Below are 27,318 nucleotides of genomic sequence, written 5' to 3' on the forward strand. Positions count from 1 at the left end.
GTTACACAATGTTTACCTGAACATAGCACTGAATCCGTAGGTTACATAATGTTTACCTGAACATAGCACTGAATCCGTGGGTTACTTGACGTTTACCTGAACATAGCACTGAATCCGTAGGTTACATGGAGTTTACCTGAACATAGCACTGAATCCGTAGGTTACATGGTGTTTACCTGAACATAGCACTGAAATCATAGGTTACATAATGTTTACCTGAACATAGTCCTGAATCCATAGGTTGCGTGATGTTTACCTGAACATAGCACTGAATCCGTAGGTTACGTGATGTTTACCTGAACATAGCACTGAATACGTAGGTTACATGATGTTTACCTGAACATAGCACTGAATCCGTAGGTTACATAATGTTTACCTGAACATAGCACTGAATACGTAGGTTACATGATGTTTACCTGAACATAGCACTGAAATCGTAGGTTACATAATGTTTACCTGAACATAGCACTGAATCCGTAGGTTACATAATGTTTACCTGAACATAGCACTGAATCCGTAGGTTACGTGACGTTTACCTGAATATAGCACTGAATCCATAGATAACATGATGTTTACCTGAACATAGCACTGAATCCGTAGGTTACATAATGTTTACCTGAACATAGCACTGAATCCGTAGGTTACATGATGTTTACCTGAACATAGCACTGAATCCATAAGTGACATGATGTTTACCTGAACATAGCACTGAAATCGTAGGTTACATGATGTTTACCTGAACATAGCACTGAATCCGTAGGTTACATAATGTTTACCTGAACATAGCACTGAATCCGTAGTTTACATGATGTTTACCTGAACATAGCACTGAATCCATAAGTTACATGATGTTTACATGAACATAGCACTGAAATCGTAGGTTACATGATGTTTACCTGAACATAGCACTGAATCCATAAGTTACATGATGTTTACCTGAACATAGCACTGAAATCGTAGGTTACATGATGTTTACCTGAACATAGCACTGAATCCGTAGGTTGTGTGATGTTTACCTGAACATAGCACTGAATCCGTAGGTTACGTGATGTTTACCTGAACATAGCACTGAATACGTAGGTTACATGATGTTTACCTGAACATAGCACTGAATCCGTAGGTTACATAATGTTTACCTGAACATAGCACTGAATCCGTAGGTTACATGATGTTTACCTGAACATAGCAACGAATCCGTAGGTTACATGATGTTTACCTGAACATAGCACTGAATCCGTAGGTTACGTGATGTTTACCTGAACATAGCACTGAATCCGTAGGTTACATGATGCTTACCTGAAAATAGCCCTGAATCCGTAGGTTACATGATGTTTACCTGAACATAGCACTGAATCCGTAGGTTACATAATGTTTACCTGAATATAGCACTGAATCCATAGGTAACATGATGTTTACCTGAACATAGCACTGAATCCGTAGGTTACATAATGTTTACCTGAACATAGCCCTGAATCCATAGGTTACATGGTGTTTACCTGAACATAGCACTGAATCCATAAGTTACATGATGTTTACCTGAACATAGCACTGAAATCGTAGGTTACATAATGTTTACCTGAACATAGCACTGAATTCGTAGGTTACATGGTGTTTACCTGAATATAGCACTGAATTCGTAGGTTACATGGTGTTTACCTGAACATACCACTGAATCCGTAGGTTACATAATGTTTACCTGAACATAGCACTGAATCCGTAGGTTACATGATATGTACCTGAACATAGCACTGAATCCGTAGGTTACACGATGTTTACCTGAACATAGCACTGAATCCGTATGTTACATAATGTTTACCTGAACATAGCACTGAATCCGTGGGTTACTTGACGTTTACCTGAACATAGCACTGAATCCGTAGGTTACATGGAGTTTACCTGAACATAGCACTGAATCCGTAGGTTACATGGTGTTTACCTGAACATAGCACTGAAATCATAGGTTACATAATGTTTACCTAAATATAGCACTGAATCCATAGGTAACATGATGTTTACCTGAACATAGCACTGAATCCGTAGGTTACATAATGTTTACCTGAACATAGTCCTGAATCCATAGGTTGCGTGATGTTTACCTGAACATAGCACTGAATCCGTAGGTTACGTGATGTTTACCTGAACATAGCACTGAATACGTAGGTTACATGATGTTTACCTGAACATAGCACTGAATCCGTAGGTTACATAATGTTTACCTGAACATAGCACTGAATCCGTAGGTTACGTGATGTTTACCTGAACATAGCACTGAATCCGTAGGTTACACAATGTTTACCTGAACATAGCACTGAATCCGTAGGTTACATAATGTTTACCTGAACATAGCACTGAATCCGTGGGTTACTTGACGTTTACCTGAACATAGCACTGAATCCGTAGGTTACATGGAGTTTACCTGAACATAGCACTGAATCCGTAGGTTACATGGTGTTTACCTGAACATAGCACTGAAATCATAGGTTACATAATGTTTACCTGAATATAGCACTGAATCCATAGGTTGCGTGTTTACCTGAACATAGCACTGAATCTGTAGGTTACGTGATGTTTACCTGAACATAGCACTGAATACGTAGGTTACATGATGTTTACCTGAACATAGCACTGAATCCGTAGGTTACATAATGTTTACCTGAACATAGTCCTGAATCCATAGGTTGCGTGTTTACCTGAACATAGCACTGAATCTGTAGGTTACGTGATGTTTACCTGAACATAGCACTGAATACGTAGGTTACATGATGTTTACCTGAACATAGCACTGAATCCGTAGGTTACATAATGTTTACCTGAACATAGCACTGAATCCGTAGGTTACGTGATGTTTACCTGAACATAGCACTGAATAAGTAGGTTACATGATGTTTACCTGAACATAGCACTGAATCCGTAGGTTACATAATGTTTACCTGAACATAGCACTGAATCCGTAGGTTACATGATATGTACCTGAACATAGCACTGAATCCGTAGGTTACATAATGTTTACCTGAACATAGCACTGAATCCGTAGGTTACATGATGTTTACCTGAACATAGCAACGAATCCGTAGGTTACATGATGTTTACCTGAACATAGCACTGAATCCGTAGGTTACGTGATGTTTACCTGAACATAGCACTGAATCCGTAGGTTACATGATGCTTACCTGAAAATAGCCCTGAATCCGTAGGTTACATGATGTTTACCTGAACATAGCACTGAATCCGTAGGTTACATAATGTTTACCTGAACATAGCCCTGAATCCATAGGTTACATGGTGTTTACCTGAACATAGCACTGAATCCATAAGTTACATGATGTTTACCTGAACATAGCACTGAAATCGTAGGTTACATAATGTTTACCTGAACATAGCACTGAAATCGTAGGTTACATAATGTTTACCTGAACATAGCACTGAATTCGTAGGTTACATGGTGTTTACCTGAATATAGCACTGAATTCGTAGGTTACATGGTGTTTACCTGAACATACCACTGAATCCGTAGGTTACATAATGTTTACCTGAACATAGCACTGAATCCGTAGGTTACATGATATGTACCTGAACATAGCACTGAATCCGTAGGTTACACGATGTTTACCTGAACATAGCACTGAATCCGTAGGTTACATAATGTTTACCTGAACATAGCACTGAATCCGTGGGTTACTTGACGTTTACCTGAACATAGCACTGAATCCGTAGGTTACATGGAGTTTACCTGAACATAGCACTGAATCCGTAGGTTACATGGTGTTTACCTGAACATAGCACTGAAATCATAGGTTACATAATGTTTACCTGAACATAGTCCTGAATCCATAGGTTGCGTGATGTTTACCTGAACATAGCACTGAATCCGTAGGTTACGTGATGTTTACCTGAACATAGCACTGAATACGTAGGTTACATGATGTTTACCTGAACATAGCACTGAATCCGTAGGTTACATAATGTTTACCTGAACATAGCACTGAATCCGTAGGTTACGTGATGTTTACCTGAACATAGCACTGAATCCGTAGGTTACACAATGTTTACCTGAACATAGCACTGAATCCGTAGGTTACATAATGTTTACCTGAACATAGCACTGAATCCGTGGGTTACTTGACGTTTACCTGAACATAGCACTGAAATCATAGGTTACATAATGTTTACCTGAATATAGCACTGAATCCATAGGTAACATGATGTTTACCTGAACATAGCACTGAATCCGTAGGTTACATAATGTTTACCTGAACATAGTCCTGAATCCATAGGTTGCGTGATGTTTACCTGAACATAGCACTGAATCCGTAGGTTACATGATGTTTACCTGAACATAGCACTGAATACGTAGGTTACATGATGTTTACCTGAACATAGCACTGAATCCGTAGGTTACATAATGTTTACCTGAACATAGCACTGAATCCGTAGGTTACGTGATGTTTACCTGAACATAGCACTGAATAAGTAGGTTACATGATGTTTACCTGAACATAGCACTGAATCCGTAGGTTACATAATGTTTACCTGAACATAGCACTGAATCTGTAGGTTACATGATATGTACCTGAACATAGCACTGAATCCGTAGGTTACACAATGTTTACCTGAACATAGCACTGAATCCGTCGGTTACATAATGTTTACCTGAACATAGCACTGAATCCGTGGGTTACGTGAAGTTTACCTGGACATAGCACTGAATCCGTAGGTTACATGGAGTTTACCTGAACATAGCACTGAATCCATAGGTTACATGGTGTTTACCTGAACATAGCACTGAAATCATAGGTTACATAATGTTTACCTGAATATAGCACTGAATCCATAGGTAACATGATGTTTACCTGAACATAGCACTGAATCCATAGGTTACATAATGTTTACCTGAACATAGTCCTGAATCCATAGGTTGCGTGATGTTTACCTGAACATAGCACTGAATCCGTAGGTTACGTGATGTTTACCTGAACATAGCACTGAATACGTAGGTTACATGATGTTTACCTGAACATAGCACTGAATCCGTAGGTTACATAATGTTTACCTGAACATAGCACTGAATCCGTAGGTTACATGATGTTTACCTGAACATAGCACTGAAATCGTAGGTTACATAATGTTTGCCTGAAAATAGCACTGAATCCATAGGTAACATGATGTTTACCTGAACATAGCACTGAAATCATAGGTTACATAATGTTTACCTGAATATAGCACTGAATCCATAGGTAACATGATGTTTACCTGAACATAGCACTCTATCCGTAGGTTACATAATGTTTACCTGAACATAGCCCTGAATCCATAGGTTGCATGGTGTTTACCTGAACATAGCACTGAATCCATAAGTTACATGATGTTTACCTGAACATAGCACTGAAATAGTAGGTTACATAATGTTTACCTGAACATAGCACTGAAATCGTAGGTTACGTAATGTTTACCTGAACATAGCACTGAATCCGTAGGTTACATGGTGTTTACCTGACCATAGCACTGAATCCGTAGGTTACATGGTGTTTACCTGAACATAGCACTGAATCCATAAGTTACATGATGTTTACCTGAACATAGCACTGAAATCGTAGGTTACATAATGTTTGCCTGAACATAGCACTGAAATCGTAGGTTACATAATGTTTGCCTGAATATGATGTTTACCTGAATATAGCACTGAAATCATAGGTTACATAATGTTTACCTGAACATAGCACTGAATCCGTAGGTTACATAATGTTTACCTGAACATAGCACTGAATCCGTAGGTTACGTGACGTTTACCTGAACATAGCACTGAAATCATAGGTTACATAATGTTTACCTGAATATAGCACTGAATCCATAGGTAACATGATGTTTACCTGAACATAGCACTGAATCCGTAGGTTACATAATGTTTACCTGAACATAGTCCTGAATCCATAGGTTACATGGTGTTTACCTGAAAATAGCACTGAATCCATAAGTTACATGATGTTTACCTGAACATAGCACTGAAATCGTAGGTTACATAATGTTTAGCTGAACATAGCACTGAATACGTAGGTTACATGTTTACCTGAACATAGCACTGAATCCGTAGGTTACATAATGTTTACCTGAACATAGCCCTGAATCCATAGGTTACATGGTGTTTACCTGAAAATAGCACTGAATCCGTAGGTTACATAATGTTTACCTGAACATAGCACTGAATCCGTAGGTTACATGATGTGTACCTGAACATAGCACTGAATCCGTAGGTTACATAATGTTTACCTGAACATAGCACTGAATCCGTAGGTTACATGATATGTACCTGAACATAGCACTGAATCCGTAGGTTACATGATGTTTACTTGAACATAGCACTGAATCCATAAGTTACATGATGTTTACCTGAACATAGCACTGAAATCGTAGGTTACATAATGTTTACCTGAACATAGCACTGAATCCGTAGGTTACATGATATGTACCTGAACATAGCACTGAATCCGTAGGTTACATGATGTTTACTTGAACATAGCACTGAATCCATAAGTTACATGGTGTTTACCTGAACATAGCACTGAATCCGTAGGTTACATGGTGTTTACCTGAACATAGCACTGAATCCATAAGTTACATGATGTTTACCTGAACATAGCACTGAATCCGTAGGTTACATGGTGTTTATCTGAACATAGCACTGAAATCATAGGTTACATGATGATTACCTGAACATAGCACTGAATCAGTAGGTTACATGATGTTTACCTGAACATAGCACTGAATCCGTAGGTTACATAATGTTTACCTGAACATAGCCCTGAATCCGTAGGTTATGTGACGTTTACCTGAACATAGCACTGAATCGGTAGGTTACATGATGTTTACCTGAACATAGCACTGAATCCGTAGGTTACATGATATGTACCTGAACATAGCACTGAATCCGTAGGTTACATGATGTGTACCTGAACATAGCACTGAATCCGTAGGTTACATGATGTTTACCTGAACATAGCACTGAATCCGTAGGTTACATAATGTTTACCTGAACATAGCCCTGAATCCGTAGGTTATGTGACGTTTACCTGAACATAGCACTGAATCGGTAGGTTACATGATGTTTACCTGAACATAGCACTGAATCCGTAGGTTACATGATATGTACCTGAACATAGCACTGAATCCGTAGGTTACATGATGTGTACCTGAACATAGCACTGAATCCGTAGGTTACATGATGTTTACCTGAACATAGCACTGAATCCGTAGGTTACGTGACGTTTACCTGAACATAGCACTGAATCCGTAGGTTACGTGATGTTTACCTGAACATAGCACTGAATCCGTAGGTTACATAATGTTTACCTGAACATAGCACTGAATACGTAGGTTACATGATGTTTACCTGAACATAGCACTGAATCCATAAGTTACATGATGTTTACCTGCACATAGCACTGAATCCGTAGGTTACATGGTGTTTACCTGAACATAGCACTGAAATCATAGGTTACATAATGTTTACCTGAACCTAGCACTGAATCCGTAGGTTACATAATGTTTACCTGAACATAGCACTGAATCCGTAGGTTACATGATGTTTACCTGAACATAGCACTGAATCCGTAGGTTACATGATGATTACCTGAACATAGCACTGAAATCGTAGGTTACATGATGTTTACCTGAATATAGCACTGAATCCATAGCTAACATGATGTTTACCTGAACATAGCACTGAGTCCGTAGGTTACATGATGTTTACCTGAACATAGCACTGAATCCGTAGGTTACATAATGTTTACCTGAACATAGCACTGAATCCATAGGTTACATGATATGTACCTGAATATAGCACTTAATCCGTAGGTTACATGATGTTTACCTGAGCGTAAAACTTGTCGAAGGTCATAATTGGTCCGAAGTAGAAGAAGGGCAGGTAGAAGTTGTACTTGAGGAGTTCCAGGATGCTGTAGTTTCCTTCTTTCTTCTCACAGTTCTCCAGAGCAAAACTCATACAGCGCATGATGGTGAACCCACAACCGCCGTAGAACAGGACGGAACGGAGCTCAAAATCCCCCGTCACAAAACCAGCCTGGTGGAGAGGGAGAGGAAGAGGAGGGTTAGAGTGGAGGAGGGAGAGGAAAGAGAGGAAGAGGAGGGTTAGAGGAGGGTTAGAGGGGAGGAGGGAGAGGAGATAGAGGAAGAGGAGGGTTAGAGGGGAGGAAGGAGAGGAAGAGAAGTGTTAGAGGGGAGGAGGAAGAGGAAGAGGAAGAGAGGAAGAGGAGGGTTAGAGGAGGGTTAGAGGGGAGCAGGGAGAGGACGGAGAGGGAGACAAAAGAGAGGAAGAGGAGGGTTGTTGGAGAGGACAGAAGGAGGGGAAAGAGAGGAAGAGGAGGGTTGTAGGAGAGGACGAAGAGGGAGACAAAAGAGAGGAAGAGGAGGGTTGTAGGAGAGGACAGAGAGGGAGGGGAAAGAGAGGAAGAGGAGGGTTGTAGGAGAGGACGGAGAGGGAGAGGAAAGAGAGGAAGAGGATGGTTAGAGTGATAGTACAACATTACAGTTTTAGTAAAGTAATAGCATAGTGGTATTATAGTAGTAGTATAGTAGGAGTGTAGTACAGCGGTAGTATATTAATATTATAGTGTAAGTATAGTAATCGTTTAGCTGTAGTATGTTAGTAGTATGGTAATAGTACAGTGGTAGCAGTGGAGTAATATTACAGTAATAGTATAGTGGTAGCAGTATAGTAATATTACAGTAATAGTATAGTGGTAGCTTAGTAATAGTTTAGTAGCTGCATAGTAATGGCAGTAGTAGTATAATGGTACAGTAATATTATAGCAGTCGTAGTATAGCGGTAGCATATACATAGTACAGGCATAGTATGGTAATAGTATAGTAGTACAGTAGCAGTATAGTAATACCATAGTACTACCATGGTAATAGCATAGTAATAGTATAGTATAAGTAGTACATTAATAGTATAGTAATAGTATAGTGGTAGCATAGTAATAGTCTAGTTACAGTAATAATATAGTAATATAAATACAGTAAATGGATAGTAATAGTATTGTTTTAGCAATGTAATGTAATAGTAATATTATAGTAATAGTGCAGTAGCAGTAGTATAGTAACAGTATAGGTGTAGCACAGTAATTGTATAGTAGCAGTGCAGTAATAGTATAGAAACAGAATAGTAATAGTATAGTGAAGTATTAAAAGTAGTACAGTAATAGTAGAGTAGTAGCAGTGCAGTAATAGTATAGTAGTAGCAGTGTAGTACTGTTATAGTAATAGTATAGTAGCAGTATAGTAATAGTATAGTAAAGTATTAAAAGTAGTACATTAATAGTATAGAAACAGTATAGTAAAGAAGTACAGTAATAGTAGAGTAGTAGCAGTGCAGTAATAGTATAGAAACAGAATAGTAATAGTATAGTGAAGTATTAAAAGTAGTACAGTAATAGTAGAGTAGTAGCAGTGCAGTAATAGTATAGTAGTAGCAGTGTAGTACTGTTATAGTAATATTATAGTAGTGGTATAGTAATAGTATAGTCATATTAGTACACCAATAGTATAATGGTAACATATTAAAAGTATGGTTGCAGTATAGCAATAGTATGGTGATAGTATAGCAATATCATAATGGTAGCATAGTAATAGTATAGCAGCAGTACACTAAGAGTATGGCAATAGTGTAGTACTAGTATAGCAGCAGTACACTAAGAGTATGGCAATAGTGTAGTACTAGTATAGCAGCAGTACACTAAGAGTATGGCAATAGTGTAGTACTAGTATAGCAGCAGTACAGTAAGAGTATGGCAATAGTGTAGTACTAGTATAGCAGCAGTACACTAAGAGTATGGCAATAGTGTAGTAATAGTATAGCAGCAGTACACTAAGAGTATGGCAATAGTGTAGTAATAGTATAGCAGCAGTACACTAAGAGTATGGCAATAGTGTAGTACTAGTATAGCAGCAGTACACTAAGAGTATGGCAATAGTGTAGTAATAGTATAGCAGAAGTACACTAAGAGTATGGCAATAGTGTAGTACTAGTATAGCAGCAGTACACTAAGAGTATGGCAATAGTGTAGTACTAGTATAGCAGCAGTACACTAAGAGTATGGCAATAGTGTAGTACTAGTATAGGAGCAGCATAGTCAGTTTATTAATAGTATATTAGCAGTATAGTAATTGTATGTTAGCAGTATAGTAATAGTATAGTGGCAGCATATTAATAGTATCGTGGCAGCATAGTAATACGGTATTACTAGTAAATCAGCAGTATAGTATTAGTATAGTGGTAGATTTTAATAGTATAGTGATATCATAGTGATAGTATAGTTGCAGCAGTAGTAATAGTGGTAGTATAGTGGAAGCATATTATTTGTATAGTAGCAGCATGGTAATAGTATAGTAGCAGTATAGTAGTAGTACAGTGGTAGCATAGCAATAGTATAGTAACGGTATAGTGATAAAATAGTGGTAGCATAGTAGTATAGTAGTAGTGCAGAAATAGTATAGTGGTAGTATAGTAGCAGTAGTGGTAATGGAATATTGGCCGTATAGTATAGTGATAGATAGTGCTAGATAGTAATGGTAAAGTAATAGTAAGTAACACATTGTAATAGTATGGTAACATTATATTATATATAGTTGTGGAATAGTAATAGTATTATATCAGTAAAAATAGTACAGCGATTGTATAGTAGTAGTAGTAGTATAGTAATATCATAGTGGTAGCATAGTAATAGTATAGTAGCAGTATAGTACTTGTATAGTAGCAGTATAGTAGTGGTTTGGTAATAGTATAATACTAGTATATCAGCAGTATAGTAACAGTACAGTAGCAGTAGGGTAATAGTATAGTAATATCATAGTACCAGTATAGTACATCGGTAGCATAGCAATATAATAGTAGCAGTATATCAATAGTATAGTGGTAGTACCGTAACAATATAGTAATAGTTTAGTGGTGGCGATATAGTAGTAGTGTAGTAGCAGTTCAGTAATATTATTATAGTAGTGTATTAATAGTACGGTTGTATGTAGTAATGCTATAGTGATAGTATAGTACCAGTGTAGTTGTACGATGGTGTTAGTATAGTAGAAATAGTATAGTAGCAGTATGGTAGTATTATAGTAATAATACAGCAACAGCATAGTAATATTGTTGTAGTATAGCGGCAGTGTTGTAATAGTGTAGTAATAGTATTGCCATAGTATAGTATTAGTTTACTAGTATATAGCTTTAGTGTAGTGGTAGTGTAGTAATAGTATTGCCATAGTATAGTATTAGTTTACTAGCATATAGCTTTAGTGTAGTGGTAGTGTAGTAATAGTATTGCCATAGTATAGTATTAGTTTACTAGTATATAGCTTTAGTGTAGTGGTAGTGTAGTAATAGTATTGCCATAGTATAGTATTAGTTTACTAGTATATAGCTTTAGTGTAGTGGTAGTGTAGTAATAGTATTGCCATAGTATAGTATTAGTTTACTAGCATATAGCTTTAGTGTAGTGGTAGTGTAGTAATAGTATTGCCATAGTATAGTATTAGTTTACTAGTATATAGCTTTAGTGTAGTGGTAGTGTAGTAATAGTATTGCCATAGTATAGTATTTGTTTACTAGTATATAGCTTTGGTGTAGTGGTAGTGTAGTAATAGTATTGCCATAGTATAGTATTAGTTTACTAGCATATAGCTTTAGTGTAGTGGTAGTGTAGTAATAGTGTAGTAATAGTATTGTCATAGTATAGTATTAGTTTACTAGTATATATATTTTGTGTAGTGGTAGTGTAGTAATAGTATTGCCATAGTATAGTATTAGTTTACTAGTATATAGCTTTAGTGTAGTGGTAGTGTAGTAATAGTATTGCCATAGTATAGTATTCGTTTACTAGTATATAGCTTTAGTGTAGTGGTAGTGTAGTAATAGTATTGCCATAGTATAGTATTAGTTTACTAGCATATAGCTTTAGTGTAGTGGTAGTGTAGTAATAGTATTGCCATAGTATAGTATTAGTTTACTAGTATATAGCTTTAGTGTAGTGGTAGTGTAGTAATAGTATTGCCATAGTATAGTATTTGTTTACTAGTATATAGCTTTAGTGTAGTGGTAGTGTAGTAATAGTATTGCCATAGTATAGTATTAGTTTACTAGCATATATCTTTAGTGTAGTGGTAGTGTAGTAATAGTATTGCCATAGTATAGTATTAGTTTACTAGTATATATATTTTGTGTAGTGGTAGTGTAGTAATAGTATTGCCATAGTATAGTATTAGTTTACTAGTATATAGCTTAGTACAGTGGTAGTGTAGTAATAGTGCAGTAGTAGTTTAGTAACAGTATAGTGGTATTATAGTGATAGTACATTAATACTGCTGTAGTAGTATAGTCATGGTATATTAGTAATAGTATAGTAGCAGTATGTTACTCGTATACTGTTAGGTTCTAATATAACCTAGTAAAACTCACTGACGATTAGTAAAGTTTTAACCAAGTTTATTCACCCATTGGGTCGATACAGCTGCATAAGACAAAGACATATTTCCACCAGTGGTGAAAAAACCCGACTTGGGTCTCCTCCTTCCTTCTAAACAGCTTTATTACTAGGCAGGAAGTTAAGTAATATGGCCCTCAAACTGTTCATTCTCCCTTAAGGTGACCTGACATGACCTAAACCCCCTTCCTCACTACTCCACAGCTCTCCTGCCATTATCATCAGTGACTGCAATCATGCGATTGCCTCTCCTCTACTCAGCATCTCCCAAAGCCCCCTGGCTCCTATCCAACTTGACCCTCCTACAGATACCCATTCACTTCTGGTGTAGAAACCAGACTATGGCACTCCTCATGTCTCTAGTTTAACTGATGATTAACAATATTTAAAGTTTGAAATACGAACCCATCAATAGTAATAGTATAGTAAAAGTATAGTACTAAACAGTAATAATATAGTAGAAGTATAATAATAGGATAGTAGTAGTATAGTAGTAATATTACATTAATACTATAGTAGTAGCAGTATAGTAATATGATAGTAGTAGTAGTATAGTAGCAATAGTACAGTAATCGTAGTAGCAGTATAGTAGCATTATAGTAGCAGTATAGCAATATGATAGTAGTAGTATAGTAGTAATATTACATTAATACTATAGTAGTAGCAATAAACCTAACCCTAACCCTAACCCTAACCCTAACCCTAACCCTACACTTGACGCCCTAACCCTAACCCTAACTCTAACTCTAACCTCTAATCCTAACCCAACACTGGACGCACTAACCCTGACCCTAACCCAACACTGGACGCACTAACCCTAACCCTAACCCTGACCCTAACCCTAACTCCAACCTCTAACCCTAACCCTAACCTCTAACCCTAACCCAACACTGGACGCACTAACCCTAACCCTAACCCTGACCCTAACCCTAACTCCAACCTCTAACCCTAACCCTAACCCTAACCCTAACTCCAACCTCTAACTCTAACCCTAACCCAACACTGGACGCACTAACCCTGACCCTAACCCAACACTGGACGCACTAACCCTAACCCTAACCCTGACCCTAACCCTAACTCCAACCTCTAACCCTAACCCTAACCTCTAACCCTAACCCAACACTGGACGCACTAACCCTAACCCTAACCCTGACCCTAACCCTAACTCCAACCTCTAACCCTAACCCTAACCCTAACCCTAACTCCAACCTCTAACTCTAACCCTAACCAAACACTGGACGCACTAACCCTAACCCTAACCCTGACCCTAACCCTAACTCCAACCTCTAACCCTAACCCTAACCCTAACCCTAACTCCAACCTCTAACCCTAACCCTAACCAAACACTGGACGCACTAACCCTAACCAAACACTGGACGCACTAACCCTAACTCCAACCTCTAACCTCTAACACTAACCCTAATTCTAACCTTTAACCCTAACCCTGACCCTAACTCTAACCTCTAACCTCTAACCCTAACCCTAATTCTAACCTTTAACCCTAACCCTAAACCTAACACAACACTGGACGCCCTAACCCTAACCCAACACTGGACGCCCTAACCCTAACTCTAACCTCTAACCTCTAACCCTAACCCTAATTCTAACCTTTAACCCTAACCCTAAACCTAACACAACACTGGACGCCCTAACCCTAACCCAACACTGGACGCCCTAACCCTAACTCTAACCTCTAACCTCTAACCCTAACCCTAACCTCTAACCCTAACCCTAACCTCTAACCTCTAACCCTAACTATAACCTCTAACCTCTAACCCTAACCCAACACTGGACGCCCTAACCTCTAACCCTAACCCTAACCTCTAACCCTAACCCTAACCTCTAACCTCTAACCCTAACTATAACCTCTAACCTCTAACCCTAACCCAACACTGGACGCCCTAACCCTAACCCTAACCTCTAACCCTAACCCTAACCTCTAACCTCTAACCCTAACTATAACCTCTAACCTCTAACCCTAACCCAACACTGGACGCCCTAACCTCTAACCCTAACCCAACTCTGGATGCCTTAACCCTAACCTCTAACCTCTAACCCTAACCCAACACTGGACGCCCTAACCTCTAACCCTAACCCAACTCTGGATGCCTTAACCCTAACCTCTAACCTCTAACCCTAACCCAACACTGGACGCCCTAACCTCTAACCCTAACCTCTAACCCTAACCCAACACTGGATGCCTTAACCCTAACCTCTAACCTCTAACCCTAACCCAACACTGGACGCCCTAACCTCTAACCCTAACCCAACTCTGGATGCCTTAACCCTAACCCCTAACCTCTAACCCTAACCCAACACTGGATGCCTTAACCCTAACTCTAACCCTAACCCTAACCCTAACCCAACACTGGATGCCTTAACCCTAACTCTAACCCTAACCCTAACCCTAACCCAACACTGGATGCCTTAACCCTAACCCTAACCCTAACCCTAACCTCTAACCCTAACCCAACACTGGATGCCTTAACCCTAACTCTAACCTCTAACCCAACCCAACACTGGACGCCCTAACCCTAACCCTAACCTCTAACCTCTAACCTCTAACCCTAACCCTAACCCTAACCTCTAACCCTAACCCTAACCTCTAACCCTAACCCAAACCCTAACCTCTAACCCAACACTGGACGCCCTAACCCTAACCTCTAACCTCTAACCTCTAACCCTAACCTCTAACCCTAACCCTGTTGAGGGGGGGTTAAGTGTTTTACTCAAGGGTACAAAGGCAGGCAAAGGCATCTAGGATTTGATACCAGCAGCCTTCCGGTTGCCAGCTCACTTCCCGTCAGATTTCTCCCCTCCAGTTGCTGGCTCACCTCTCTAACCACGAGGCTACCTGCCACCCAGTAGTAATGTATTGTAGTGTATTCTTCTTACCTGCCAGGATATGAATGGTTCCATCTTGAATGTGGACAGGGTGGTGAGTCCAGCTAGGAAGCAGAGCCAGCGCAGTTTAACCAGAGAGATACTGTAGAGCAGCACACAGTGGGACAGGATCAGAGTGGTGTAGGTCCAACCCATAGTGACCAGAACCGCCAGGGTACCGTAACACAGGTACATCAGGCTCCTATGCTGTGGACAGACAGACAGACAGGGGTACCATAACACAGGTACATCAGGCTCCTATGCTGTGGATAGACAGACAGACAGACAGGGGTACCATAACACAGGTACATCAGGCTCCTATGCTGTGGACAGACAGACAGACAGACAGACAGACAGACAGACAGACAGACAGACAGACAGACAGACAGACAGACAGACAGACAGAATCAACATGTACAACCGGGACCTATGATGTGGACAGACAGACAGGCTGTCCTTGATTCAGTCCTCTGTGTACATCATGATATTGGGTGTAGGTACCTTGATTCCGTCCTTGATGTGATGCACCAATTAGAAACTGTTTTCTCTTTTCTCCAAGGTCGTAAGTATACACAGAGACAAATCTATGGATAGATCTTTATGTACTGTAAACGTATGGATATATGTATATTTCTGAAGAGCCTTGTCCTCTATAGAATGAGTTTGCTGACAGGGCAGTCACACAGACACAACCAAGTTATCTCTCTCTCTCTCTCTCTCTCTCTCTCTCTCTCTCTCTCTCTCTCTCTCTCTCTCCCTCCCTCCCTCCCTCCCTCCCTCCCTCCCTCCCTTCCTTCCTTCCTTCCTTCCTTCCTTCCTTCCTTCCTTCCTTCCTTCCTCCCTCCCTCCCTCCCTTCCTTCCTCCCTCCCTCCCTCCCTCCCTCCCTCCCTCCCTCTCTCTCTCCCTCCCTCCCTCCCTCCCTCCCTCCCTCCCTCCCTCCCTCCCTCCCTCCCTCCCTCCCTCCACCTGTCCCCTCCCATCACTAAGTATCTAAAGATATTAAAAGCTACTGTACAATGTAGCATGGCTTTGGAGGGTGACAAAACTGGTTCCAAAGGATGATGAAGCTGATATTCTTAACTGGTAAGATGATGCTAGTGTCCTAAATGGTACTCTATTCCCTACATAGGGCACTACATTTGACCATGTTGGATACAGAGTTGCAGATGTAAATCCACCTGTGGAGCCAGCATGGAGCAGATCTTAGCGAAGATCACATGACCAGACAGGGCGAAGAGGATGTGGTCCCGGAACGTAGAGAACCACATCACCCACTCAAAGTCAGCCGTATCCTGCAGCCAGATAAAATAGAGTAGGGATCTCAGTCATATCAGAGGATGATTTGGATCTTAGTTGTTACTAACATATAAAAGGTCCACAAGTCAGCCTGAATCTAAAGCGTTCCTCTCACCATCCTCCTGCCGAAGTAGTACCATCCTGGTGTCACGCTGGACTTGAACGTCTTTCTGTTTGCATTCGCTGGAAAAATAATACTTTGATTAGCTTAGATTTTCAGTTAGAAAAATGTGACAAAAAAATCCATTCCGTAATGCTTAGGACCGTGTATGAGTGTGTGTGTGTGTGTGTGTGTGTGTGTGTGTGTGTGTGTGTGTGTGTGTGTGTGTGTGTGTGTGTGTGTGTGTGTGTGTGTGTGTGTGTTTGTGCGCGCGTGCGCGTGTGTGTGTGTGTGTATACTTACAGCTGGACACATCAAAGATCCAGCTGGCAGCCCACAACAAGCCCAGATAGACCACTGTGTTATAGAAGTACAGCTCATATCTGGGCAGGGCTGCCTTGATCCCCATGGTGACCGATCAGCTGGTGGAACCCACACACTCAGAACCTGGAGGGTAGGGACAGACACCCTCCACTCAGAAGGGACCTGCAGAGGTGGAACAATCACTAACATCAGTAAACATCAGTTAACATCACTAATATCAGTTAACATCAGTTAACATCACTATCATCAGTTAACATCACTAACATCAGTTAACATCACTAACATCAGTTAACATCAGTTAACATCACTAACATCACTAACATCAGTTAACATCAGTTAACATCACTAACATCAGTTAACATCAGTTAACATCACTAATATCAGTTAACATCAGTTAACATCACTATCATCAGTTAACATCATTAACATCAGTTAGCATCAGTTAATATCAGGTAACATCACTATCACCAGTTAACATCAGTTAACAGCACTAATATCAGTTAACATCACTAATATTCAGTTAACATCACTAACATCAGTTAACATCTGTTAACGACACTAATATCAGTTAACATCACTATCACCAGTTAACATCAGTTAACAGCACTAATATCAGTTAACAACACTAATATCAGTTAACATCACTAATATCAGTTAACATCACTATCACCAGTTAACATCAGTTAGCATCACTATCATCAGTTAACATCAGTTAGCATCACTATCATCAGTTAACATCACTAATATCAATTAACATCACTGTCATCAGTTAACATCAGTTAACAGCACTAATATCAGTTAACATCACTAATATCAGTTAACATCACTATCATCAGTTAACATCACTTTCATCAGTTAACATCAGTTAACATCACTAATAACAGTTAACATCACTGTCATCAGTTAACATCAGTTAACACCAGTTAACATCAGTTAACATCACTATTACCAGTTAACATCAGTTAACATCACTAATATCAGTTAACATCACTAACATCAGTCAACATCACTAATATCAGTTAACATCACTATCATCAGTTAACATCAGACAGCATCACTATCATCAGTTAACATCAGTTAGCATCACTATCATCAGTTAACATCATTTAACATAGTTAGCATTACTAACATCAGTTAGAATTACTAACATCAGTTAGCATCAGTTAACATCACTATCATCAGTTAGCATCACTATCATCAGTTAACATCAGTTCATCAGGAAGTGTATAGAGGATGTTGTACCCACTGTGACTATAGCACCTATCCAAACCAAAAAACATGGATAGAAGGGCAGCATTCGCACAAAACTGAAAGAGCGAACAAGGGGACTGAGAACATGGTTGGGTACAAACAGTCCAGTTATGCCCTTTGAAAGGCAAATAAAGAGGCAAAACATCAGTACAGAGACAAAGTGGAGATGCAATTCAATGGCTCGGACACTAGACGTATGTGGCAAAGACTCTAGACCATCACAGATTATAAAGGGAAAACCAGCCACCGATGTCTTGCTCCCGGACAAGCTAAACACCTTCTTCGTCCACTTTGAGGAAAACATAATGCTGCCATCAAGGGCCATCACCTCTCTCGAGGACTGTGAGCTCTCGTTCTCCGTGGCCGACGTGAGTAAGACATTTAAGATTGTTACCCCTCGCAAGGCTGCTGGCCCAGATGGCATCCCTAGCCGCGTCCTCAGAGTATGGCAGACCAGCTGACTGGAGTATTTACAAACATATTCGATCTCTCCCTATCCAGGTCTGCACATCCCCACTTGCTTCAAGACGTCCACCATTGTTTCCGGTACCCAAGCAAGCGAATTACAGGCTCAAAATGGCCAGAAACAAAGACCTTTCTTCTGAAACTCGTCAGTCTATTCCTGTTCTGAGAAATGAAAACTATCCCATGTGAGAAATTGCCAAGAAACTGAAGATCTCGTATAATGCTGTGTACTACTCCCTTCACAGAACAGCACAAACTGACCCTAACCAGAATAGAAAGAGGAGTGGGAGGTCCTGGTGCACAACTTAGCAAGCGGACAAGTACATTAGCGCGTCTAGTTCGAGAAACAGTCGCCTCAAGTCCTCAACTGGTAACGTTATTAAATAGTACACGCAAAACACCAGTCTCAACATCAACATGGAAGAGGTGACTCCGGGATGCTGGCCTTCTAGGCAGAGTTTCTCTGTCCAGTGTCTGTGTTCTTTTGCCCATCTTAATCTTTTATTTTTATTGGCCAGTCTGAGAAATGGCATCCCAGAGTCGCCTTTTCACTGTTGACGTTGAGACTGGTGTTTTGCACGTACTATTTAATGAAGCTGCCAGTTGAGGACTTGTGAGGCATCTGTTTCTCAAACTAGACACTCTAATGTACTTGTCTTCTTGCTCATTTGTGCACCGGGGCCTCCGACTCTGCTTTTTATTCTGGTTAGATCCAGTTTGCCGAGACCAAGAGGTTGATAAAAAGGCCATCAGACTGTTGAACAGCCATCACTGGCCAACCACCGCCCGGTACTCTGCCCAGCACCTTAGAGACATTGAACACTGGGCACTTTAACAATGTTTACATGCTGTTTTACCCACTTTATAAAAAGAAACATCCCTTTTTCAGGACCCTGTCTTTCAAAGATAATTCGTAGAAATCCAAATAACTTCACAAATCTTCATTGTAAAGGGTTTAAACACTGTTTCCCATGCTTGTTCAATGAACCATAAACAATTAATGAACATGCACCTGTGGAACGGTCATTAAGACCTTAACAGCGTACAGATGGTAGGCAATTAAGGTCACAGTTATGAAAACTTAGGACACTAAAGAGGCCTTTCTACTGACTCTGAAAAACACCAAAAGAAAGATGCCCAGGATCCCTGCTCATCTGCATGAACGTGCCTTAGGCATGCTGCAAGGAGGCATGAGGACTGCAGATGTGGCCAGGGCAATACATTTCAATGTCTGTACTGTGAGACACCTACGACGGAGATAGAGGGAGACAGGACGGAAAGCTGATCGTCCTCGCAGTTTCAGACCACATGTAACAACACCTGCACGGGATCGGTACATCCGAACATCACACCTGAGGGACAGGTACAGGATGGCAACAACAATTGCCAGAAACGCACAATCCCTCCATCAGTGCTCAGACTGTCCGCAATAGGCTGAGAGAGGCTGGACTGAGGGCTTGTAGTCCTGTTGTAAGGCAGATCCTCACCAGACATCACCGGTAACACCATCGCTAATGGTCACAAACCCACCGTCGCTGGACCAGACAGGACTGGCAAAAAGTGCTCTTCTCTGATGCATCACGGTTTTGTCTCACCAGGGGTTTTGGTCGGATTCGCGTTTATCGTCGAAGGAGCGTTACACCGAGGCCTGTACTCTGGAGCGGGATCGATTTGGAGGTGGAGGGTCCGTCATGATGTGTCACAGCATCATCGGACTGAGCTTGTTGTCATTGCAGGTAGTCTCAATGCTGTGCGTTACATGGAAGACCTCCTCCTCCCTCATGTGGTACCTTTCCTGCAGGCTCATCCTGTCATGACCCTCCAGTATGACAATGCCACCAGCCAAACTGCTCATTCTGTGTGTGATTTCCTGCAAGACAGGATTGTCAGTGTTCTGCCATGGCCAGTGAAGAGCCTGGATCTCAATCCCATTGAGCATGTCTGGGACTTGTTATATCGGAGGGTGAGGGCTAGGGCCATTCCCCCCAGAAATGTCTGGGAACATGCAGGTTCCTTGGTGGAAGAGTGGGGTAACATCTCACAACAAGAATTGGCAAATCTGGTCCAGTCCATGAGGAGGAGATGCACTGCAGTACTTAATGCAGCTGCTGGCCACACCAGATACTAACTGTTACTTTTGATTTTGACCCCCCCTTTGTTCAGGGACACATTAAACCATTTCTGTTAGTCACATGTCTGTGGAACATGTTCCGTTTATGTCTCAGTTGTTGAATCTTGTTATGTTCATACAAATATTTACACATGTTAAGTTTGCTGAAAATAAATGTTATGTACAGTATATATGTACAGGATGTACTGTATTCTAGTCAGAGACTTGATTGATCCAAGAAACACGCACAATGGACATTAGACTGGTGGAAATCTGTCCTTAGGTCTGATGAGTCCACATTAGATGGACATTAGACTGGTGGAAATCTCTCCTTAGGTCTGATGAGTCCACATTAGATGGACATTAGACCGGTGGAAATCTGTCCTTAGGTCTGATGAGTCCACATTAGAGATGTTTGTTTACAACCGCCATGTCTTTGTGAGAAGCAGAGTAGGTGAACGGATGATTACCACATGTGTGGTTCCAACTGTGAAGTATGAAGGAGGAGGTGTTATGGTGTGGGTGTGCTTTGCTGGTGACACTGTCTGTGATTTATTTACAATTCAAGGCACACTTAACCAGCATGCTGACACAGCATTCTGCAGCGATATGCCATCCTAACTGGTTTGCGCTTAGTGGGACTATCATTTGTTTTTCAACAGGACAATGACACAACACACCTCCAGGCTGTGTATGGGCTATTTGACCAAGAAGGAGAGTGATGGAGTGCTGCATCACCCAAACTCAACCCAATTGAGATGGTTTGGGATGAATTGGACCGCAGAGTGAAGAAAAAGCAGTCAACAAGTGCTCAGCATATGTGGGAACTACTTCAAGACTGTTGGAAAAGCATTCCATGTGAAGCTGCTTGAGAGAATGCCAAGAGTGTGAAAAGCTGTCATCAAGGCAAAGGGTGGCTACGTTGAAGAATCTAAAATCTAAAATATATTTATTTCAGAGTTTTAATGTCTTCACTATTATTCTACAATGTAGAAGATAAAAATAAAAAATAAAGACAAACCCTGGAATGAGTAGGTGTGTCTAAACTATTGACTGGTCCTGTATATCTATTCCAGACTCTGATATTTGTAACTTTGTGTATTCAGTGTGTATTGTTATTGTGTTGATATATATTATTGCTCTATTGGAGCTAGAAACATTAGCATTTCACAGCATCTGCGATAACAAGTTACTTTGATATGATTTGAACATCTGTAAATCTGTGTAGGCGACCAATAAACGTTGATTGAATTGGACTTCCTCTTTCCTAAACCTTTTCTGACCTTAGGGCTCTATTCAATCCGTATAAATTCAGCTTCATAGTGAAATTGACAATTATTGGCAATGTTCCCGTGGTTTCGGAGACTACTGTACATTCACGGTAAATGCTGCATATGTCAGCTCAATGGGAAATTACCTTCACATTTCTAGCAGGCAATCTGTAACGCTTCAGTGACCCCGATTGAATAGAGGCATGAGTCTCTCTCACTCTCTCAAAGTGAACAAATGTCACATTGTAGCTCAGCTATCTGTAAAGCTAGCAATTCTCTCTGGTAGCACCAGCCCCATGTCGTCAACAGGCTAGGTCTGTGTCCCAAATGGCAGCCTATTTCCTAAAGGTCTTGGTCAAAAGTAGTGCACTAAATATGGAATAGTGTCCCATTTGAGATGCAGTCAGGCCTGGTCTATAGTTACCACTGTTTCAATCAGAGTCAGATATCAATGTGATGGAGCGGCAGGCTATGACTTAAAAATAGTCCCTAGCCCTCCAGTTTACATTCAGGTCAGTGTCACGTTTGGACAAACTACTGTATTTGGCTGCAGTACTAGTAGACTAATGACTACTGTATTCACAGTAACTCTCCCTCTCTGAGTCATAAAAAGCGGTCATTTATATACACTAGTGTTATCAGAGATAGCAGAGAACCTAGAGACCTCCCTCTTTCTCTGGAATTATATACAGTAGTGCATTCACAGATGGTAGAGAACCTAGAGACCTCTCTCCTTCTCTGGAATTATATACAGTAGTGTTATTAGAGATGGTAGAGAACCTAGAGACCTCTCTCTTTCTCTGGAATTATATACAGTAGTGTTATTAGAGATGGCAGAGAACCTAGAGACCTCTCTCCTTCTCTGGAATTATATACAGTAGTGTTATTAGAGATGGCAGAGAACCTAGAGACCTCTCCCTCTTTCTCTGGAATTATATACAGTAGTGTTATTAGAGATGGCAGAGAACCTAGAGACCTCTCTCTCTTTCTCTGGAATTATATACAGTAGTGTTATTAGAGATAGCAGAGAACCTAGAGACCTCTCTCTTTCTCTGGAATTATATACAGTAGTGTTATTAGATACGTCCTTTCATGGGCAACGTTAGCTAGTTAACATTAGCTTTCTACATCTAGCTACATATTGAACTTCCATCCTCAGTCCAGGGGCACAATGTATTTTACGGGTGGATCAGAATCACTGATGGACATTTTAGCTAGCTAGCTTTTGATAGCTAATTTGTCCTGGGAGATGAACATCGGGTTGTTATTTTACCTTGACATGCATATGGTCCGATGTACAGCACTTCTTCCTCCATTTAGATGTTGTGTAGATACTAGATCATATTACCATATTATTACTCCAAGATACTGATCACTTGTCAATGTTTGTCCAGACACAGGACGGATAGGCTGTCATCAGCTTTATATCTGACTGGACCTTTAATATAATGTCTTTGAACATGGTTCATGTGTATCTAGAAGGAGAGGAACAACGGGACAGACAAGGACTCTGAGAGGTCATCTATTCCTATACAGCAGCTGTTGCCTATTTGGAGCTAACTGCTGAACATTTCTGACACTGATTTGTTATATATATATAGACTACCGTTCAAAAGTTTGGGGTCACTTAGAAATGTCCTTGTTTTTGAAAGAAAGGCATATTTTTTTTGTCCATTAAAATAACATCAAATTGATCAGAAAGACAGTGTGTACATTGTTAATGTTGTAAATGACTACTGTAGCTGGAAATGGCTGATTTTTAATGGAATTTCTATATAGGCGTACAGAGGCCCATTATCAGCAACCATCACTCCTGTGTTCCAATGGCACGTTGTGTTAGCTAATCCAAGTTTATAATTTTAAAAGGCTAATTGATCATTAGAAAACCCTTTTGTAATTATGTTAGCACAGCTGAAAACTGTTGTTCTGGTTAAATAAGCAATAAAACGGGCCTTCTTTAGACTAGTTGAGTATCTGGAGCATCAGAATTTGCGGTTTCGATTACAGACTCAAAATGGACAGAAACAAATACCTTTTTTCTGAAACTCGTCAGTCTATTCTTGTCCTGAGAAATGAAGGCTATTCCATGTGAGAAATTGCCAAGAAAATTAAGATCTCGTACAACGCTGTGTACTACTCCCTTCACAGAAAAGCGCAAACTGGCTCTAACCAGAAAAGAAAGAGGAGTGGGAGGCACCGGTGCACAACTGAGCAAGAGGACAAGTACATTAGAGCGTCTAGTTCGAGAAACAGACGCCTCACAAGTCCTCAACTGGCAGCTTCATTAAATAGTACCTGCAAAACACCAGTCTCAACGTCAACAGTGAAGAGGCGACTCCGGGATGCTGGCCTTCTAGGCAGAGTTGCAAAGTGAAAAGCTATATCTCAGACTGGCCAATAAAAATAAAATATTAAGATGGGCAAAATAACACAGACACTTGACAGAGGAAGATTGGGAAAAAGTGTTATGTACAGACGAATCTAAGTTTGAGGTTTTCGGATCACAAAGAAGAACATTCGTGAGACGTAGAAAAAATGAAAAGATGGGGGGAGTAGTGACGTCATCTGTCAAGCATGGTGGAGGCAATGTGATGGTCTGGGGGTGCTTTGGTGGTGGTAAAGTGGGAGATTTGTACAGGGTAAAAGGAGATGGTCTGGGGGTGCTTTGGTGGTGGTAAAGTGGGAGATGAGTAAAGGGTAAAAGGGATCTTGAAGAAGGAAGGCTATTGTTCCATTTTGCAACGCCATGCCATACCCTGTGGACGGTCCTTAATTGGAGACAATTTTCTCCTACAACAGGACAATGACCCAAAGCACAGCTCCAAACTATGCAAGAACTATTTAGGGAAGAAGCAGTCAGCTGGTATTCTGTCTATAATGGAGTGGTCAGCACAGTCACCGGATCTCAACCCTATTGAGCTGTTGTGGGAGCAGCTTGACCGTATGGTACGTAAGAAGTGCCCATCAAGCCAATCCAACTTGTGGGAGGTGCTTCAGGAAGCATGGGGTGAAATCTCTCCAGATTTCCTCAACAAATTGACAACTGTAATTGCTGCAAAAGTAGCATTCTTTGACGAAAGCAAAGTTTGAAGGACACAATTATTATTTCCATTAAAAATCATTATTTATAACCTTGTCAACGTCTTGACTATATTTCCTATTCATTTTGCAACTCATTTCATGTATGTTTTCATGGAAAACAAGGACATTTCTAAGTGACCCAAAACGTTTAAACGGTGGTGTATGTTCATTACATTGATTATTAGTGCTTTTTTGGTCTCAAATGACATTGTAACATATATGGAACTGCCTGAACTGCTAAACCAAGTGTTTACGATCTGAACATATAACTAAATGCTTTTATGAAACTCGATTTAAACGCGTCAAGGCATTTAGAATTTCAATGCAAACGCGTCAGTGTTTAGATTGTAAACAACAAAACATGTAGCAATTTTTAAACACATGAACACATTTATTCAGCACAAGGCATTTTAAACACTAAATACTGGGGGTGTTGTTTTAACACTGTAGGGTATAAAGCTGTATTTGCGTATTTCCAAGCTTTCCTTTCGAGTGAATGTGAGAGATACCCACCCATGACTGTGTTTGTTAGTGACAGAGTCATGGTTGTTGCATTTAGTAAGATCTACTCTAGAAGCCTTTTATCAGAAACTGTCTAAGTGAATGTCTTTCAAAAAAAAGTTAACCTTTTATGACCACATATTAGACAGGTCATAAGGCCTTTAGTTATGGACTAGTTAGTCTTTAGTTATGGTCTAGTTATCCTCAGTCTTTAGTTATAGACTAGTTAGTCTTTAGTTATGACCTAGTTATCCTCAGTCTTTAATTATGGACTAGTTATCCTCAGTCTTTAGTTATGGACTAGTTATCCTCAGTCTTTAGTTATGGACTAGTTATCCTCAGTCTTTAGTTATGGACTAGTTATCCTCAGTCTTTAGTTGTGGACTAGTTATCCTCAGTCTTTAGTTATGGACTAGTTATCCTCAGTCTTTAGTTATGGACTAGTTATCCTCAGTCTTTAGTTGTGACCTAGTTATCCTCAGTCTTTAGTTATGGACTTGTCATCCTCAGTCTTTAGTTATGACCTAGTTATCCTAAAAATCCAGGATAAAGGGCCACATCAGAACAAGTCAAAATACACTGGTTTGTGAAGTGATTAGAACTTCCTATCTGAATCCTGCCAAAGAGAGAGTATCCAACAACTGAAATATTTGTATCACCCACAATCTGCACTCATTATTACTGCTATGGCAATACTTATCAAACAGTACTAGCTCAACCATCTCAACTGGAACAACCATCTCAGTAATGGGTGCAATAAATCCAACCCCTTTCAGGTTGGATTAGTTTTCAAGTGCAATATGTCCAACCCCTTTACAGATTAGATTATTTTAGAAAAATGTAAGTTATTTATCTTTGTATAGTAAAAGATCAATAAATCAATCAACATACATGATAAAACCATAGATATTAAAACAAACTATTCTAAAAACTAACCTGCAACAAAGCATGCTGGGAAATATGATAATGTACCCCTTTCACGTCTTTTTCACTCTAGAAAGTTCATGGTAATTAACTCAATACAGTCAAGTGAAAACAACAACATGCGGTTAAACCTATTTATTGAATCAAATGTCCTGTTCAGTTGTCCTGAAATGTAGATAAGGTGACAGACATTCATAACACTGATCTGAAAAAAAAGCCATGGAAAGTCACATACATTTCTAATGACTAAATACACCAAACAGGACAATGTGAAAATAAACACTAATGTTTAAAATCTGAATACTTTGCAGATGTAGGTGTTATCCTGGTTGGAAACGGACTGAAAAAAGCTGACTATAGTGTTTAATCTAGCATGCTAAACACTTATTGGCTAATATAAATGCTTTATCTTTACGTTTTAAACACTGATATTTAGGTTATGACGTGTCACGTTTCATGGTTTTCCAGTGTAGCCTATTGTATTAGTCGAAGGGTCATTGACTATTGACCAATTTTAGTCTACTTAATATTTTTACTAGGCTACTTTATTCTGCTTGCTAGGAATTAAACATTAAACATGCACATTTGATCTCCATAATGAAAACTGTTGCTGCTATTAAAAT

General features: G+C 40.0%; 1 protein-coding gene across 2 annotated transcripts in view; it reads right to left on the bottom strand.

The window, feature by feature from the left end:
* Positions 1 to 27,318, bottom strand: part of LOC139366861 (hedgehog acyltransferase like, b) — a 56,175-nt gene that overhangs the window by 28,526 nt on the left and 331 nt on the right. Inside the window, exons 2-6 of one of the 2 annotated variants that reach the window (XM_071104555.1) lie at positions 17,072 to 17,215; positions 16,784 to 16,851; positions 16,551 to 16,664; positions 15,384 to 15,578; positions 7,865 to 8,074 (exon numbers count right to left, since the gene is read on the bottom strand). In XM_071104555.1, the coding sequence (XP_070960656.1) occupies positions 7,865 to 8,074; positions 15,384 to 15,578; positions 16,551 to 16,664; positions 16,784 to 16,851; positions 17,072 to 17,177 (693 nt within the window). In that variant the 5' untranslated portion in view covers positions 17,178 to 17,215. Of the gene's footprint in view, positions 1 to 7,864; positions 8,075 to 15,383; positions 15,579 to 16,550; positions 16,665 to 16,783; positions 16,852 to 17,071; positions 17,255 to 27,318 lie in introns of both variants that reach the window. The other variant, XM_071104553.1, reaches the window with a different exon arrangement.

Source organism: Oncorhynchus clarkii, chromosome 15 (assembly GCF_045791955.1).
Source record: "Oncorhynchus clarkii lewisi isolate Uvic-CL-2024 chromosome 15, UVic_Ocla_1.0, whole genome shotgun sequence".
NCBI lineage: Eukaryota > Metazoa > Chordata > Actinopteri > Salmoniformes > Salmonidae > Oncorhynchus > Oncorhynchus clarkii.